This window comes from Myripristis murdjan, chromosome 16 (genome assembly GCF_902150065.1).
Source record: "Myripristis murdjan chromosome 16, fMyrMur1.1, whole genome shotgun sequence".
NCBI lineage: Eukaryota > Metazoa > Chordata > Actinopteri > Holocentriformes > Holocentridae > Myripristis > Myripristis murdjan.
In genome coordinates this window covers 26,181,910-26,201,566 of record NC_043995.1, presented here as the reverse complement: position 1 = coordinate 26,201,566, position 19,657 = coordinate 26,181,910, and the positions used below count along the sequence as shown (strand labels likewise).

Here is a 19,657-nt window from a genome sequence, read left to right as displayed (position 1 = left end):
AACCGGACGCGTCCTGAAGCGGCGTGCCCGGAGCGGATGTGACGTCGGAGCGAGAAGCGGAAACTCTCTTTTCCTGCGTGACCGCGGAAAAAATGGCGAACCTCGTAGAAGCAACTTCCCAGCAGCAGTTTGAAGACTTTTTAGCCAAAGCTGGAAAATGCCTGACCGTGGTTCACTTCCAGGCGGCGTGGGCTCCCCAGTGCGGCCAGATGAACGAGGTGATGGCGGAGCTGGCCAAGGAACACACGCACACCACCTTCGTGAAGCTGGAGGCGGAGGCAGTGCCGGAGGTGTCGGAGAAGTATGAGATCGCCTCGGTTCCCACTTTCCTTTTCTTCAAAGGAGGGCAGAAGGTGGACCGGCTCGACGGGGCCCACGCTCCGGATCTCACCGGCAAGGTGCAGCGCCTGGCGGTGGCGGGGGGCTCGGGCGGCGGGGAGGGCAGCCCCACGCTGGATCTGAACCAGCGGCTGAAGAAGCTGATTAACGCGGCGCCCTGCATGCTCTTCATGAAGGGCTCATCTCAGGAGCCCCGCTGCGGCTTCAGCAGGCAGATCGTGGCGCTGCTGAAGGATCGCAGCATCCAGTTCAGCAGCTTCGACATCCTGTCCGACGAGGAGGTCCGGCAGGGGCTGAAGACCTACTCCAACTGGCCCACATACCCTCAGCTGTATGTGAACGGGGAGCTGATAGGCGGGCTGGACATCGTCAAAGAGCTGGCCGAGTCCGGGGAGCTGGAGAACACCTGTCCCAAGACCGTCACCCTGGAGCACCGCCTGAAGAGCATCATCAACCGCAGCCCGGTCATGCTCTTCATGAAGGGCAACAAGGAGGCTGCAAAGTGCGGCTTCAGCAGGCAGATCCTAGAGATTATGAACGGCACCGGGGTGGATTATGACACTTTTGATATTCTGCAGGACGAAGAGGTGCGTCAGGGTCTGAAGACTTATTCAAACTGGCCGACCTACCCTCAGCTGTACGTGAAAGGAGACCTGATCGGAGGTTTGGACATAGTCAAGGAGCTGAAAGAGAGCGGAGACCTGGCGTCGGTGCTGAAGGGGGAGCAGTAGATATTATTGTTTTGCCATTACCAAGAAAACAGGGAACAGGAGCTACTGCACATGCCCAGATCAGCTTTCCATCACTGTGCTGCTGTAACATTGCGTAAGGACCCGGAGGTGAAAACAGTCAGCCATGAAGACAAACAACATGCAATGAGAAAACTACTCACTCTAGCCACTGGATACATTCACTTTCAGTTTGCACTCAAGTTAAATGAAATGGCAATAGAACAACAGGAATGGACATTTATTTTTATGTAATGAGTATATTGATTAGCACAGGTATGTTGGCAAGCTTTTATTATATTTTATTTTACATATTGAGCATATATATCCAGAAATGTTTAAACTGAAAGTCAAGCAATCCCAGATTTCGTCCAAGATGGCAAAGCCTCACTCACTCATACACTCTTTACTTTGGTGAAAGCACTTCCCTCGTCGGTGTCTGTCTCTGGGAATTCATTCAGTTATAGCTGGCTTTGGCTGGTGCCGTCTGTTGTCTGCAGCCATGGATCACATCCTCCCCTCCACATTATCAGAGCTGCCGGCTGACCCACGTGCTCGGTTCACCATCTTGTGCTGACTCGTCTCGTCCCAACCCGTCCAGCGCCTGCCAACTCTTTCCTCCTTTAGACTGCTGTCTCTCTCTACCTTGAAAGACTGATCTGGGTTAAGTCCTTAGAACTAAAATGGTGGCACTTATTAATACCTTACTCAAATACAAGATCAACAATAAAAGATTATCTTCATATGTGGGTGTGTTGTCTTTGGTGTTACCTTACTTAATTTAGCCAGCTAATATGAGTGTGCAGGATCCGCAGCCAACTAAACAAATTCCACATCCGATATGGAAATACAGGGGCCGCTGACTGCTTTATATTGTAGTTTGTGGTGTGAAAAGATAAAATGCTGCATTATAATGTGGACAACATATTCAAACCACACAGGATGAATGTTTTTATTCATGCCTATAAGTCATTTTAAATTTCGTATTATGAAACTATGTGCTAACAGTGCATGAAGTTCAGGTGTGTTAACATTCAGACAGTTTTTCCCCTTTATTTCCAGTGCTTGGTTGATAAGTGTGTGTTGGGTGTTTGTAGTGTGGGCTGGCAGGTTCAATACATGTTATAGCAGTTTGGCAGCAGGTCAGCTAAATGTAAAGTCTGGCAGTGCATGAGTAAAATATTACTTTTTGTCATTTGGATGCAATGATGTTTGGCACAGTTAAGTGTTTTTGCCTATAAATCAAAAGAACAGATTTGCATTTTCATCCTTAAGTTGTGTGTCTGATATTAATGTGGCCTTACAGATACAGAGGACATGCCTTGTGCCTTGTTTCACAGTACTGTTTTTCTTAGCATCCTATTGGTGTTTTTGCAGTCATGTCATGTTTACATGATATGCAGATATAAATGTTTTTCTAAAGCTGCTCTCATAATCACCTGACTGTTAAAATAAGTTAAAATATGTCACATGCAGTCAATAATCCTCCTGAACTCTGATTATTGACTGAATACAACATTTGAACTCTCAGAGGCAAGGGTGCAAACAGCATTAATCATTCCCTAATGGTAAATTTTCTGTGGCCATGTAACATTCTCTAAATGTAGGCTGGAAACTTGATTCAGTAAATGGTAGAACTCATACATCCGAAAAAAGTATGCAGGGGAAGTGTCAATAAAAAAAAAAAAAAACTTATGCTTATGCAAACACTCTTCCAAAACCTTGATTCACACTTAACATCCTATTTGCAGCCTGCACTGTGTGAAGGAACGCTCTCTCTGTTGGTGAAATGTGTGATCTTTTTGCAAACGGTACACTGCAATCTAAACAGAGGCCCGTTGAAGTGTCATAGAATAAAATTGTTCTCAGTTGCACAGTTGTGGCAAAGGAAATGAGGCGTGTGAGGTGTGATTCAGATGTGCTCTGCAAGCCTTCACCTGATAGTATTTTATGTAAATATCCAAATGCAAGATGCTGAATGTCATGGCTCTCCAAAATCTAATTTTCTTTTCCTCCATCCAGTTAGAAGAGAGGAAACTGGCATCGTTCTTTACACCCACCGCCTCTTCCCTATCTCCTCCTCCGTGTGTGTGTATTAGACATCATCACACTGCAGGGTAAAAGATATGAAAATATTCTAAGAGGAACCAAGTGCAATGTAGCTGATATATTCATAAAACCCCTCATCTGCATGTTTTGGCACAAAGGGTTGATCTGTGTTCATAGCAAGTCAGTCACAGACAAGTAAACAAATGACATGCACCGGGATGAAACCTGTGGTAAACAACCAAATATATCAAAATAATGAGTCTACTATGCACAAATGCTTTGGGAGGCATATTTCCCAAAAACTTGGTAAAGACCAAAATACCAGTGTGGAGTGGATCCAAATAATTGGTTAATGACTCCTAGTTGTCATATACATGTCATTGAGAAAGATTACCCAAATAAATCAAATATAAATATATGTTTAGAGAGGATAGATGTTATCAAATTAGTAATGCTCTCTTTTTTGTACCTTTATAGGTGTACTTTCTCTTTCATGTCAGAGGTTGTTACACATTACTTATAGTGTAAATGGACTTTTGAGGGCAAATACCAACCCTGTTAGACTGAAGTCACTAATAGCTGCTGTTTCGTATGATAATCAGTATCTTTAATTTTGGCCATTTTAATTACGTAAATTACAAATATTGTGTGTTTCTTTAGTAGGGTAGAAAAGGTTTTAGAACAACAGTGTGAGACCATCAAGTGATATCAAAGTTGCATTATGAAAAAACAGTTTTCACTGAAATGACAAAAGAATAAGGTGCTCATACTCCGGGGAACACTACTCCTCAAATTTTACGGCAGTTATTTGAAAACACAGGACCAGTGTGTTAATTCTAGCTTTGTTGCTGTGATTTTAAATATATCATACCCAAACCTTCAGCTGATAATGACAATGAAGATAACTTACTAGTGTCCTAGAGTACGCTAATTAAATATTTTTGTGTAAATGTGAGTGATGGTACGGAAATAAAACATTTAGGTGATACAAATACATTTTCTTTCTGAAGTTGTGGTCTTGTTTTTTTTTTTTTTTTTACTTTTAATCACAAACTCAGTAGTCTGGTTCCTTTGTAACTCCGTACCCTGTGGTGATGCGGCGGCGCCCTGTCGGGCTGTTTGGCACTGTGAGCTACATCAGGTCGATTTCTTGGAAGCATCTTGTCGTAAACCCCAACAGTACATCCTTTACCCGGGTCGATATCTCGCAGGAAGGTTAATTCAGTCTTTTTGAAATGTTTTTCTTTTTTTTCTCCAAAATATATGTGTTCTGGCAGTAAAGGATAGAGACACCAACAAAGATCAAAGGCCTTGCATCTGCCCTGGTGGTTGATGATTTACCTGCACCCACAGTCTGTAAAGTGACATGCTGGAAGAGTACACAAATCCAGAAAGTGTCCTATCAGTTGATAGACATCTGACACAGGTTCATTTCCAGCACCTGGCGCACAGTCATAACGGACAATTTGTTGTCATTTTTTCTCTGTTTGCTCGGTGCAGTCTATCAGATTTTCTTACTCTACATGAGGTCTGACCACCTGCATGACAGAAATCTCGTTGAAAAGGTGAGACGCAAGATGACATTTAGCTTTTCTGTTTCTGTTATGAATGTGCAGCGCCTGGCAAGACTGAGAGGATGCTCAGACAAACCTCTATGTGAAAGACCATCAGTTTAACCTTTCGTTACCCAAATCAGTCGTGAATGAAAGCAATGTCAAGTTTGAATAGCTTTTGCAGTTAATTGTGAAACAGAAATTTATTTTTATTTACAATCTATTTCACCATGCAAGTCTTGCTGTTTTAACCTGCATTGCCTGATTGAATCTTCGGTGATACATGAATTTGAGGCTATTTTAGTGTTGGACATGTAAGAAACTGGTGGTTAAATGTGTCTGGTAAACGCCTGCAATTAAATTATTAGGGAATTCGTGCTGACTAAATACTTTAATTATGGTTAATCATGAGCTAATGCACGAAAACTTTCCCTGGTCTCTTTCCACATGAGTGGTCTTTCGTGTAACTCGTGGGCTTCTATCTCTTATATCTTTAAGTATAAAAATTCCCTTTCATATGTCATTCTCACTCCCTCTCTGTTATTCCACCGCAGCCTTTATCTTTGCCTCTCTGTGTTTGAGTATCTAGGGAAACTGCGCTTAATAGCAGCAGTCTGGTTTCTGACATGTTGACGTCCACATGCTCCGTGAGATGGACGGCTGTGTGTTAACTGTGGAGCAGACCTGAGTCAGCGACACTCTGAGGATGACCCCATGCAGCTGCCTGCATGTGAGACACACTGACGGGATGGACACACACACACACACACACACACACAGACACACACACACACACAAAACATCACATGGGAATAGACACAACATCCTCAAATCCTTACAAACTGAAAAAGAGAAATGAAAGAAAAAGAAGTATTCTATGTTTCTTCAGAAAGATCACAAAGCTCATTTAGAGCATCATGTGATATTAAAGGTGCGTAACACAAAACTGCAAAAAGGGCCAGCTGACATGGGATCATGAATGTGCAGACCAAATACTGAACAAGTAAGCAGTGTCTTCTGCTAGAGCCCTGCATGGTGCAAACAACCAGGGCATCATCACTGAGCAAAATATTGAAGTTAAATAAGATAAATGATGGATTTTCCACCCACAGTACAACCTTCTGCCTACAAAACCCTTCTGCGCCTCTACTTTGGGGCTGCACGTGTTAGCCGGAGAAATCTGATGGGTTCCTAAAATGTCAATGGAGTTTCCCCTGAAATGAATGTGAGTAGATAACGACTGAGTTAGTTTCATTTTGTGGCGAACATTTAAATATCTTCACCATCAGAATAACCACTTTATTTACTTAAGTGTTAATTCTGATGGTGCAACAGATACTGTATTGTGATGATGTAAAACATAACAGACGCAATATTCGTTTTTTTTTTTTTTTTTTTTTTTTTTTTTGTCAGTTGCTTTTCACTGAAGCTCCTGTGAGTCACGTAGACTGCACTGTGGTGGCAGCATTTCAGATCATAACTGTACGACATTTATGAGGTCAACCCCAAAACAGATTTGTCTTTTAGATGAAGAAATTGTAATTCCCCGATGAGATTAGATTCTGCTTTTGAATACCAAGATGTTTTTTGTTGATGTTGTTTTTTTTTTTTGTTGTTGCTGTTGTTGTTTTGAGGGGGTGGGGGTATTCACCATTTGACAAATATATTTGCATTTATAGATCCCTGCACCTAGATATTATCACAGAGGGAGGCATGATTTCCATCTCTAACTTAACCTGTTTATTTTAAACTTCATTATAATACAGCCTCATTCATCTCCACAGATTATGCAGGGTTGTGCAGCAGCGGGGGAGCCTGCCCTGGATGACCATAAACACTAATGAGTTGGTTAACCTGTGGGAACCCCTGCAAGAGTTTAACCTTAAAGCAGAATAGCTTTTAATCGAGAGGATCCACCCACATCAACCCAACACAAACCAGGGAGAATTCCCATGATGCCGCTGCTGACCTATTCACTTAACCTGCATGAAGGCAGCACAAATCTGAAGTTGCTTTGCGGTAATTAAATACTCATATGTACTCACAGTTTGAGTTAGTTCACACATGTTAATGGAAACACTTTAGATATGAAAAATGTGGAACGCCCAAGTTAGGTGGAATTATCGGCCGCTAGAAGTGTGGAAGTTTATTTGGAGAGGTCAGAGCCATGCAAACACAAAATTACAACCTCAACACACTCGACTCACCCCACTCAGCCATGCACATTTTGAAACAGACAGACAGAGAGTGAGAGTAGACATGCAACAGTCAGGAGGCCGTCCCTACACCTGCAGACTTCTAAATATAAACTTAGTAAAAGCCATGAAACAAAAAAGAGACTGTGATGGTGCCAGGCTGCACCATGGTGGGCCTCACTGTAAGAATAAGCAAATAAGTAGGATTTGAGTTTGGATTAGCTTTCCTAATCACAAGAGGAAGTTGGTTCAGTGGATAAAGTGCTCTATAGAAAAAGAAAAGAAAAGAAAACCTCTGCTGCCTGCTGATATTTTCCCCACTCTATGGTCATTCTAGCAGCATGCCATAAGGGATTATGAGATCCAATAAATGTGGAGGTGCAAGCTCCCATAGCAATTCATATGTTAGTAAAAGCACCTTCAAGTCAAATCTGCCTTTAACTGGGAGCCGGTGATGTCAGGGTTGGTGTTGACGTCATATTTTTCAATGCTAATTAATATCCTGGAGTCAAATTTTGTACAGATTAAACTTTTTAAATACAATGGTTTGTATGATGTTACAATAACCAATAATTAATCTGAAGAGCACCTGTGTTCACTCTCCACCTACTAAATTTTTCTTTGTCACTTTTAGGCTAGATGTTTTCAGACATTACTTAAGGTGGATTTGAAGTTTTACTTTAAAACATAAGAGTAATGTGTATATGCGGACCTTCACAATTCATTTTAGCTTAATTAATGTGATTTTAAAAACAATCACATGCCCAAATCTTGAGCTGATGATAACTAATTTTTGTTTTCACAAGTACTTTTTGGTCAGGGTCTCTTTAACTCAGCAGTGTTCATGACCTATTACAAATATGCTGTAGGTTGCAGTGGGTAAAGAAACTCAGCAGCTCCTGTTTGGTCTACATGGAGGATTTCTGTTGACTGGGGGCTGTATGAGTCAACAGTAAACACTTGATAGCTAGGCAGATGTTAAACCGAGTTTGAGTTTGTATCCTGGGCTGGGATATGCTGCATAGGTTACAGTGTTGACCTAAAAGGTGAATACAACCCGTGGGAGGAAGAACACAATAATTATTAACCCATGACCACGTTATACAAATGCCAGCTGTAACCTTATGAAGCACATTTGTGAGTTTTGGTCAGTGGTTTGAATAATGTGGTGCCGTGAGCTTCCTGTTTCTGTTTTGAACACACAGGTTAATTTGTTCATTTTAATTTTTTTCCCCCCAAAACTGTGTCCTGACAGAAAGAGAGACCAAGAGACCCATCAAATATCACCAAACGCCCACAAAGATCAAGGGCCGTGCATCAGCCTCTCTGGTTAATGATTCACATGGATTCATACTCTTTAAAAGTGACATGCTGGAACAGTAAACAACTCCCAAAAGTGTCATTTCAGTCGGGTTCACTTCCAACGACTGACGCTAACACTTCACAGTCATGTTGGATAAACTGTGGTCATTCCTCCTGTGTGTGTATGGTTTGGTGCATCAGGCGCTCGTTCCTTGTCCCGCTCCTGACCTGTTGCCTGCCAACAGTCTCAACACTCAACAGGTGAGACAATCGATGGACGTTTAGTTTCTCCGGTGGCGTCGTGAACGTGCGGTTGTGGTGCAGTGCCAGGCAAAAAGAGAGAAGAGAGGAGTTTAATCTCATGTTTTACTCAAATCAGAGCTGTGAATGAGAACCATACCAAGCAAATCTGCCACAAGAGTAAGAGACTACATAGTTGATATTTTTTTAAAAACTTATTCTACTGTGCAGCTGCTGTTATTTTTCCCCATAATGCTTGGCTTTAACATTGATGACTCATGAATTTAAGGCCGCCTGACTTTTTCGATGGTTAAGCATAACTGGAAAATAAATGCCTACAATGTAAATGACTGAGGGGTTCCTGTTGACGAAACGCTCCAGTAAGACCACTGAAATCAACTTTCCAAAATCAGATGGAATTGTGGAGGTGTCATAACGAATTTTCAGACGTGTCAATAGCACCCACTTCCACCCGCCCTCTGTTCTCTCCATATTAGTTACAAGATGTAGGTTAACACCTCAAGATAAAATGTTTTTTTTTTTTTAACAACTTTGTCACTCCCGCTCTGTTATCCTATCTCAACCTTTGTGTCTTTGTGTGTGTGTGTGTGTGTGTTTCAGTATCTGGGGAAATGGTACTTTATAGCAGCAGTTGGTTTTAGAGACGCTGACATCCACATGTTCAGAGGGATGGACAGCTCTGTGTTTAGCGTGGAGGAGACCTCAGTCAAAGACACACTGCAGATGACCGCTGACATGCGTGTGTAAGACAAAAAAAAATATACAGGATGTATTTGTAAGATGATGTTTGAAACCTGTGTGTTTGACTACGTGGTGAAAATCAGTGTACAGACGTTATTTGCTTTGTGTTTTATCAATTAATGTTTAACTGCCTATAAATATTTGAGTTTCATATTGATGGCTTGTTTTAGACGTGATCAGTTTACTGTAACGGATGTGATTGGGCAATAACTAACGGTGAAGGTAGTGATGTCTCAATACCAGTCAAACCAAATTTGAATTGATCTATTGGATTTGACCAATTATTTGACTAAAAGTGGCAGAATGTGTTAACATAGAGTAGCAAATATTCTGCAAATATTGGCTAAATGTCAAATGAAATTTACACTCAATAGACAAAAAACATGGAATCGTCGTCAGGTTTTTTTATCACCTGATGATGATAATATATCGTCAATATTCAACCATAGATTCGACATTTGTCTTGCCTTGCCTTTGAAATATGTAAAACAATTTAATGATCTATTTTGTTTGGTTTCGCCTGGTTTTAGAGGAGATTTGTGCTTAAAACAGACATGGACCTATTACGTACGTCCAGAGAGAGATGACTTGGAAGTGGAAGGTAAATATCATAGCGTGATGATGGTAACGGTAACTCAAAACACACACACACACACACACACACACACACATACACTTGCCCACTACTTGCCACTCAGCGGGGGAAAATGGGTGTGAGTCCAAAATCAGAAATCTGGGTCAAGAGCCGACAAAGTGCACAGACCTGAGCCCAGCTGTATCTGAGTGGCATCGCTCGACCTCCCGCACCAGCTCCTTCCTTCTTGTGGTGTCCCAGTTACCGAGAGCCAGTTTCCACAGCCAAGGTCCAGTCTACCAGGGCCTCCGCTCCATCCCAGCCTGCCACCCGACTGGCACTGCACCTGGACCCCACTTGTCCTGCTGCAGGTGGTGGAGCCACTGGAGAGCGGCCCCATGTCACTTGTTTGACCTGAGCCAGACTGAACCCCGTGTCCAGGTCACTCGCCTACAAGCTGCCCTCTCATAAGTCCTGAGGTGCCTCGAAACACTCCTTAGAGGTTTCTGAATCACTCTTAGCCTGAGACCGCTTTGTCTTGGGAGAAGGTGACGATTCCAGGGCCTTTCAAGGACCATGCCAATGATTCTGCACGTTCAGCCTAATATCTACAAAACATATATACCTCATGGTTCTGCTAAATCTTTTCCTGAACCAAGCAGTCTTTAATTTTTCCTAGCGTTTACCCAGCTATCGGGTTCAATTCATTCCACTATGCTGAACGCTGAATAAACTTTCAGAGACTTCCCCAGAGACGTCCACATTAGTTCTGCTAAAAGCAGTGGTTTTGTTTTGATGACTTGAAATTGGGCGGAGTGAAACTTCTACTTGACAGTTGTGAGGAATTTGCTGCGGTAAGCTCCTTAAACATGTGAGACAAAAACATGCATCCATAAAACAGGAAACAAAACAGCATAAAGCAGCCTAACGAAGGTGAATCAGCAACCTAAAAGAGCCGTTTAAAAGAAACATGAAAAGTTAGAAATTAAGATTCAGAGTACGGTAGTAAGGGCCAGGTGCGAATATCTTGATGGTGTAACCTGAACACACACACACACGCATACACATACTCACACACAGACAGACATTCCTGTATACTTATTTGGTGCATAATAAGTTTTTTAATGTCATGCACACCTGCTCAGGTCAGGTGTCTCTTGCTGACTGCTGCTGCTGTGGTTTGCTGCTGTTTGTGGCAGGAAGGCCGACGAGGCGGACGCTGATCTGGAGCGGCAAGTGGGTCGGCTGCCCACAATGCATCATTCTCCAGGAAATAGAGCCCCCACGCAGTGAGACAGAGGCAGTGGACTCCCTCAGCAGACACTTGCTCTATGGTCAGCCGTTGTAATTAAAGGAGCAGTTCACCCCAAGATGAAATTTAAACCACCATCTCCTTATCCCAGTGCTAGTTTTACAGCTCTGCCAAATGTAATACAAAAGTCTCGTTTTGACCCCATTATCTCAGGTTGTTACCATGGTAACCCAACAACCGCAAGAGTCTGTGGGAGATAATACACATGTATTGTGAATTTTTATGGACATTTCATACCTTTTTTGGAGCTATAAAAAGACGTGTGGTTTTTGGAGCTTCTACTGGCATGGGTTTGAGCAGATAGGCTAATGAATGAAATTGGGGTGAACTATTCCTTTAAATATCTTCTAAGTAATTGTTGTGATGGTTTGAAAGTAACTGATTATTTACTTTTTTTTTTTTTTTTTTTTTGGTCCATTGACTTTGACCACAGCTCGTCAGAGTGATGTGGACCCCACGGTGGTGGCAGCATTTCAGGAAAATTCAGCTTGTAATAATTTGACAGCATTTGTCAAACTACCTCAAACAAAAGGTTTGTCTTTACGATATCTTACATTATAATCGTGTAGAGATGATTGTGATTAATAAATGACATGTGAGCATGTGTCCTGTTTGTTTTATTGATGTTCATTGTGCACCATTTAACTGTTGTGTGTTTTTACAGAGTTATGCCATTAGATAAACACACTGAGGTAGGCACAGTTATTAAATGTTACTTTTAGTGTCATTTTGATGCTATTTCCATCTTTTTAATCAGCCTGCACAGGTTGAATGTATTTACAACTCTCTCTCTCTCTTCTTCACAAATAATTTCAGGGTGCTGCAGTGGACATGGAGCCTTTTTTGGATGATGAGCATAAAATGAGTCAGTAAACTTGTGAAAGCCTCCTGTGAGGGTTTACCACAAACCCTGTGCAGTTCCACAGAAATGTTTAATCATGTTCGTCCCATGTCGCAGTTCACATGGAGAACAAGGAGAAAACATTAAATCACTTTCATTCTAAAATATTTATGAGAGCATTCTTTTCTGAAGTTTCTGTGTGTCTTATTTTATGCACCAACCACTTTTTTCCACTCGCAGAACAACAGGCTAAGATTCTCCATCAGGGTTTTTTTCAAACACTGTAAACCAGTTCCAGAAGCCAGCCGCAACCTTGTTTCGATAAAATTATCATCCACCAAAATCCCTATCACTTTCTGTCCAAGGGACCAAGGTGAGACACCTTGGTGAAAATAACAACCCCCTGTGGGGGAGGATCCGCCCACATCAAGCCAGCAACAGTGATGGGGAATTCCCATGATGCCGTTGCTGACAGAAGACAACCTGTTCACATAAGATGCATAACATAAGATGCCACACAAATCTGTGCTTTCTTTACAGTGACTAAACATTTATATCCACTGACAGTTCTGCACAGAAACACTTTTGATCTGAAGAAAGTCTAAAATGGCTGTGGCCAAGTTCAAGGTAATTAGTGACAAATAAAAGTGATGACGTTTATAAAGGGAAGAGCGGGTTTAAGCAAAAGTAAACATATGTACTTTTTGCCACTCTTTATAACCAGTTAATATAACCTAACAATGTTTTAACCAAAAAATTCCAGTTCATGAAAACTTTTGCTTTCCTGTTCTAAACAGCCAGTGTCTAGTTGTTTTTTCCTGGGAAAAACCCTCCATACACAGGATGTGATGTGTTTTACGCCACTGGAAGCAGCGATAGCAAAACACACGGGAATAAACAGAACAGTTAACACCAGCAACTCTAAGTTTGTTGATGTGGTTGCTGTAACCAAGGCTGTATGGCAGACATGCAGTATCAGAGCTGCATATCTGACAATGTCTCATAACTCAGCCCTGTTTGTGTCAGGTCAAATGTGATTCCCAGAAAAACCGGAGCGGCAGCATACAGGGATTGTGAAATCCATGTTCCTCCCTCTCTGATCTGCGTGTGTTTGGTGCATCTGAAGCTGACAGACAAAAACAAACCAGTTCAAACTGTGGACGGCACGTTTTTTCAAACCTGTTGAGAAAACAAAGCATGGTCACTTAGGAACACATCCTCATTCACAAGATCACCCAAGACAACGGAAATTCACATCTTGGCAGAGCGAGGAGAGGATTAAAAACTGTTAACCATGAAATACTGAGGAATAACAATAGAGAGTAAAACAAGATAAATGAAAAAAAAAAAAAATAGAGTACAGAAAACAGAAGTTGAATTCCCCTCGTCTATAATGTGTCTGTCAGGCTGGTTTCTTTTCTCGGCATTCATTTGGTTAACTGACTCCATTGTGCCATTTGTTTTTTCTCTTGTTGCTGTAAAAATGTCTCAGTTTCCATTGGCCTAAAAATCTGAATTGTTACTGTTGTTGTTTTGGGCCAAGTGTCACTTAATCATCATTTAACGCCTTACATAGCCACTATAGTGTGAGGTGGTCTGTCTGCTCTTGTTCCCATGCAACTAAACTGCATTCTTAATTTAGGTTAAGGGGAATTTTTGTTGCAGAATACGTTTGTTTCTGATGTATTACAAATAGGTTTCTACCATCTATATGCCAGGTGGCATTTTATACAGTTTCATTACCTTCAGTCATGAAAGATATTTGGTTAGGGAAAGGTTTAGGTATAAAGGGTTAGACGTAAAGTCCTAGCAAGTCCCTACACGGCCATCAGAGTAAAGGATTATGAACTTTCTTGTGATTCATTGCAAACAAACGTAATCTGCAACAAAATACATTCCCCTCAAAATGTAATTGAGAATGGAAGTTTTAGGAGACAGGGCTCATGATTACAACAAATATCACAGTCAAAACTGTCCCCTTAAAGCACATTCAGATGTAGATCAACCCCTGAGGGAAACATTTACTGGAGGTTACTTTTTCTGCAGTGGATATTTAAATGTTAAACCAGTTTATAGGAATATTTGTTTTGTTGTTATAGAGCCGTCCAAAATCTTCCCAAGACCTAAAACTGATATGCATGAAAAGTTACAAGAGAAGAAGAGAGATCAGCATTATGTTGATTAATAACAAGAAGAAAAAAGGCAAGAACCCCATCCCAAAGATTCCCATCCCAAGGACTGTAGTTTCTGTGGCAACTGTATTTGTTAGGGTTTCATCAGCAACCAAATTCGGGTTGATTCAAGATGAAACCCTTCACTCTCAGTTCAGTTCCTCTTATCTTTCCGCAGCTATGTGCTTAAACCAAGGCAAAAGTTGAGTTACTGTGACAATTCAGCTACAAATTCTCCCTGCCATTCTTATATTTTCTCGTTTATATAGAGAATGATTCGACACGAGATCTTTGTAGGATCACGAAACAAGACTTTCTCACACATTCTTTAGATATGATAAAAAAAAAAAAACACTGCTCATATGTCTGTATTTGTTGTAAGATACAATACCTAAACGTTAAGTTGCTTATGATCAACAAGGGAACCAATGAGGCTGAGTTCATGTTAAACTAAACCCATAAATAGGTCCACATCTTTCTGGACCCTATAAAGGAGACTAGTAGGGCACACTTTTGTTTGTACAGTCTTAATATAGATCCATGTTGCATAATTTCTCAGCTGCTCACAACATCAGACAATAACCAGATAACCACTGCTATCAGGAGGTCTGAGTAGGAAATTAGAAACAATATGGCACACAGCTCAGAGTACAGTACAAGGCTGATCGACACTTTTGCTTTCTACAAATAGTTTAATTATATTCCTATATGCTGTAGGTGGACGCAGAGGGAAAATGAAAGACCTTGTTTGTTCCCTTGTTGTTTTGAGTTGGGACAGCACCCAAGCCACAGCACCTACATTCACAGCCTGTTGATCCTCTCTCTCTCTCTCTCACATATCGTGTGCACACACTGTATGTGTGACTGTGTCTGACACAGAGAGAGAGACACAGAGAGAGACAAGGTGGGAGAAAGTGGGTGACATTTATATTGTCCAGGAGATTGGAGGCTGGTTGGCTGGGGACGCCCCATGGAGCACGAAACCAAAAACAGGAAAGTGAAATGGAAATTGATCAAGATTCACTGCGTCCCTTTCTTTCTGGTTCCCACAACTTTCTTGAAAACAAAGTGCAACTTTTAGTATTACTTTCAGAACAAGTGTTTAAGTCTTTGATTATCCATAATATCTGACCGACTGACATGGTTGTGATGGAGAAAATCCATCTCCTCCTGTCCTTCAAGTAGTTTACAAAAAAAACGGAAAAATAGCTGGAAATGCCCTTTCATATTAGTAATGCAATCAAAAGCCCTGGCATCCCTCCAGTTCCATTTTTCATCGGATAGGTAGCCTTGGTGCCATTTGCCCTGTAGTCAAACAGTCAGTCTAACAAACAGCAAGTCAAGGAGAATAAGGGGAATTTCACTTTAATACCATTTTCGAAATTACAGTCTCAAAGTAGTCTGACCTTCTAAATTTTGACTATACTTACAACATTGCTTAAAAGATTTGGTTGACTGATTTTTCTCGTTGCATGCGGTGTCGTCCCACACCTAAAGTTCAGAAAATACATTTTGCAGAGAAAACCAATTCAGCACATCAACATGTAATCACAGCCATCATTTAGGGAAGCCATAATGAGCTGCAATGGATGGACCTTTGACTAAATATGATAGTTATACATTTTCCTCATCACAGCTTAAACCAAATGTATAATTTCTGGTGTGCATAAAAAGTCCCTGTCACATTTGTTTGCAGCCTGAACTCAGTGACACTGACCTATAAACATGGGAAATCACAAACCACAGGCTGCATAGGTGACAGTGTGTCAGAGAGGGATCGCACCGCATGTATGTGCTTAAGTTATTTCTCAAGATCAAATTCATGGTATTCAAATTTCTCCTTTCCCAGCGTTTCGTCATGCAACATGAAATATAATCATGAACAACTTTCACACTTGTTTTGGGTGAGTAATTTAAGACCATTTCCTCTCGATTCCAAGTTAACACCAGCAGTGTACTATATGAAACTACATGTTGGTTTCAAAAATCTAATTAAGTCTTTCAGCACCAGTGCACTAGCTGTGGAGTTTCAGTTTTGGCGTGGCCAGCGTGCTCTATGCTTTTGTAGTCCATGTGTGTGGGGCCACCTACAGCTCAGCCTCCCTCCTCCTCTCTGTCTAACTAAAACTCTCTCTCTCTGTCTTTGATATAGGAAAAAAAATCTCTTGTTAACTATAAGCTCATGTCAAAGGGGAAACCCTGTCAACCTTAACATGTCTCTCAAAGAGACACAGCAGCCAGATGCCCTTGGACACTGACACTACAACACACACTGGGTGAGTCAAGACAGGTCTGCTTCCTTTATTAAACTGCTGAATGATGTTAAACTAATAATAATGTGAAACTATGTTATAATTCTGTAAATATTATATTCTGTTTTCATTCATTTCATTCATGTTTTTTTTTTTTTTTTTTTTTTAAGGCAGGTTTAGACAGTTTCTATGATCCACTGATGAACTGATATGTGTAGAATAGTGAAAGCAAATGCTTGGATTTTTTTTTTTTTTCTTTTTCGTATTAGATCATGATTTTACCGTCCCCTCAGGGCCAAGGAGCTGTGTTGCCTCTGAAGAGATTATAAAATGCCAGATTAATTTAAAGAGACAATAAAATGCTGGCCAATTAAACATGACAAAAAGAAAGAGAGAGAGAGAGAGAGCTGTAGAAATGCAATTATTTATATCTGTGACCATATGTTTCCTGCCATGTACACACACTTGTGTGTGTGGTCTAAGATTCAGTGTGCTGTTCATAACAGTGTCAAACACACTAGATTTAATATAGAGTCACTGTCATTTGATTTGATCAGATTACTGATTTTTTTTTTTTTTTTTTTTTTTTTTTTTTTTTTTTAAATGGTGCTGATGTTCTGGTCCACATGTTACAGAGTCATGCACAGGAGATTCAGCTGTGATGTTAAAGATTGGCCGTCTTGGGGCGATCACACCTGATTGATCCAATTAGCACCAAACCTGAACAGATGCTGCAATTTTACACTTGTCATTCCTGTTGATAGTTCCAACAACACATAATGAATTTTAATTTTTTGTTATTCACAACTCCTCTCAAATATAGTCATGAAAAGGCAACCATCTGGGAAGCAGTGGCCCAGTTAAACTTGTCAGATTGCTGTTAAGTGTCACTCAGTCCTTTTGCTTTTCTGATTGGTGATAATGTATCACATGTGAAGTGAATTGCTAAATATATGAATGTCATAAATGCTGTGCTGTGAGAAGCACAGCGTATCGTGCGCCCCACAGAGTATGCTACAGGAAACCGTCGGTCTACAGTCACTTCTTAGAGTTTATGAGAAACCCCTTATCTCAGTGATCTGTTCAAGACCACTGACCTTTCAACAGTCAGTGAGAGTTTCTGTAGGTCTCTTTGTAATTCAATTAGGCAGCCACAAACGATATGGTGGCAGGCTAGACTTTGGTCAAGGGGAAATGCCTATCAAGGTGAAATCCCAGAGGGGGTACGGACAGAGCCTACAGGTGCATGCATAATATGTACAACATGATCATGCTGGTACTCACACATTTGTCTCTGTACACTCTGTTCCCGCGTGTGTTTCTGTGTGTATGTGTGTGTGTGTGTGTGTGTGTGTTGTACAGAATGGGGGGTCAATCAAGGTGCACTAGGTACCTGGTAATGCAGGTGTGGTGCGGCCTGCTCACCGCGGCAGTGGTGGTTTTGGCTGCAGTTCTCGTCTCAGTCAAGCTAAGTTTGACTGAAAAGGTAAAACACTCTCTGGTGTATGTTCACATTCAGGGTTGGAGTGTGTGTGTCATGTGGTAGAAATGGCACACACCCCAACCAAAATGGCATTATAATCTGTAAAGTAATCAAATTTGATGTTGATGTTGTCAGAACTAATATCTAAAATTTGGCAATAAGCTGTACGCAGACTCTAAGTCATTTGTGTAAAAAGATTCTGCTTTCCACAAAATAAAATCAAATTGAATGTAAAGTTAACACGTGATATAGCAGTGGTGTCCATGTGTGAAAACATATTATACGGGTCTAACAAGAACTGCAGGTGACAATTAAATCAAATTGCGTCACAAATCAAATCAAACCAGGTCGCACACTTTTGCTTTTTCTCATGCTGTCACATATGTGACCATGTGGTTCATGTGATTATAATCAGCACCCTGAGGTGATAACATATTTCGTAATATGACATGTCAAACAGGTACTACCACAGGTACTACTCTGTGGGGTTTTTCCATAGTTTCATCATCAAAATGCCGTTTCCCCTGCAGACATGAGTTATCTCACCTGGGAGCCGTGAGCTGAGCCGGCTGATCCTGAGCCGGGCCGGTCGGGTGGCTCGTAAATTAGTCTGGATCACAGCCGTCCAATTATAATCCGCTGCTATTTATAGTCAGACTACGTGATGATGACACAATATATTGTTGTTGTTGATGATGACGATGATGTTGCATATGAAGATGATAATCCATGATGAAGATGATTACAATGATGATGGTGATGTTGTTGCTGCTGCTGATGATGATGTAATTTGTCCTCTGTTGTTTTCAAGGATCGTGTCTCCACACCGAGCCCGGGCAATAGCACTCCAGGTGCTGTGCTTTGTATTTAATGTTAAATTTTAACATATTTATTAACAATAACGACCATGCTTTCTAAAGATATCGCACCAGTCAAACAAAATGCTTATGAGTGTATAACAAATACATGAAGCTGTCTATTACCAACATGAATGGAAACACATTGTGACATGAGGCCATTTCTCTTGCAGACAACCCTCCTTCGAAGATAACAAGTAAGTTAAGTGTATTTTCATCCTATAGATCTATAAAGTTTATGGATATGAAAATAGAAGTAGGTCTCCTTGTGCGGTCAAACTGACTGCACTGATTTACAGTAAAGTAAGTTATCATTTCCATTGTGTTGAATCAAAAAGCACCAAAGTTTCCCAAAACCTCAAACATTAATAAAATTTTGACATCAGGAAGTGAAATTGTCATCATAATGCTTTCCAGGTGATCCTTTCTCATTCATCCAGCTAATTATGGGTGAGTGCCACTTCTTCTTTTGTTTGTCGTTGTTGTTGTTTGGTCAGATTTAACACTTATCTGTTGTTTTGGAGTTCTTCTTTCGTGGTAAATTGATGTGCCCGGATGATTTTGGACTTTACAACAATGTGGTAACTATTTATAGTCATTTCCTGCTACCTTGTCACATGTGTCTTCAGACTTTGAGGTAGCCCTAAACTCTGTGTTACTGACAGGAGCTTTGAATTGAACTGAAATTTTGAGCTTAGATAGACAGAGTCCAAACCCATAACATGCATGTCTTAACATGAACGATGTCTGAGAGCTTTCATTTTTACGAGCCCAGACGCTGATAGTTGTGATGAGGAGCTGAGCGGGTAAAGGAAAAATCCACTCTAAAACAATACAGTGATATACCTTGTATTTCTGGGTCAATTTTATTCTTCTGATGGTCAGGTTTTTCTTCTTGCCATGGATAACTGTCCCAAAGTAGACAATGTCAGATTACGTCAAGCTATTTGCATGAGTGAAAACGAGGTTGTGGTCTCAGTCCCTCAAAACCAAAGAGGA

General features: G+C 41.0%; 2 protein-coding genes across 2 annotated transcripts; both read left to right on the top strand.

Moving 5' to 3' along the window:
* The first annotated feature begins 2 nt into the window (after positions 1–2).
* Positions 3–1,810, top strand: glrx3 (glutaredoxin 3). Its single transcript, XM_030071879.1, has one exon. It carries the CDS (start codon positions 93–95, stop codon positions 1,068–1,070), a length of 978 nt encoding a protein of 325 aa, XP_029927739.1. The 5' UTR covers positions 3–92; the 3' UTR covers positions 1,071–1,810.
* Positions 1,811–8,313: 6,503 nt separating this feature from the next.
* On the top strand, positions 8,314–11,732 carry apom (apolipoprotein M). The gene is made up of 6 exons (XM_030072203.1): positions 8,314–8,427; positions 9,028–9,170; positions 9,699–9,769; positions 10,942–11,076; positions 11,488–11,586; positions 11,719–11,732. The coding sequence occupies exons 1-6, from the start codon at positions 8,314–8,316 to the stop codon at positions 11,730–11,732; spliced, it is 576 nt and encodes a 191-aa protein (XP_029928063.1).
* The last annotated feature ends 7,925 nt before the right edge of the window (positions 11,733–19,657 follow it).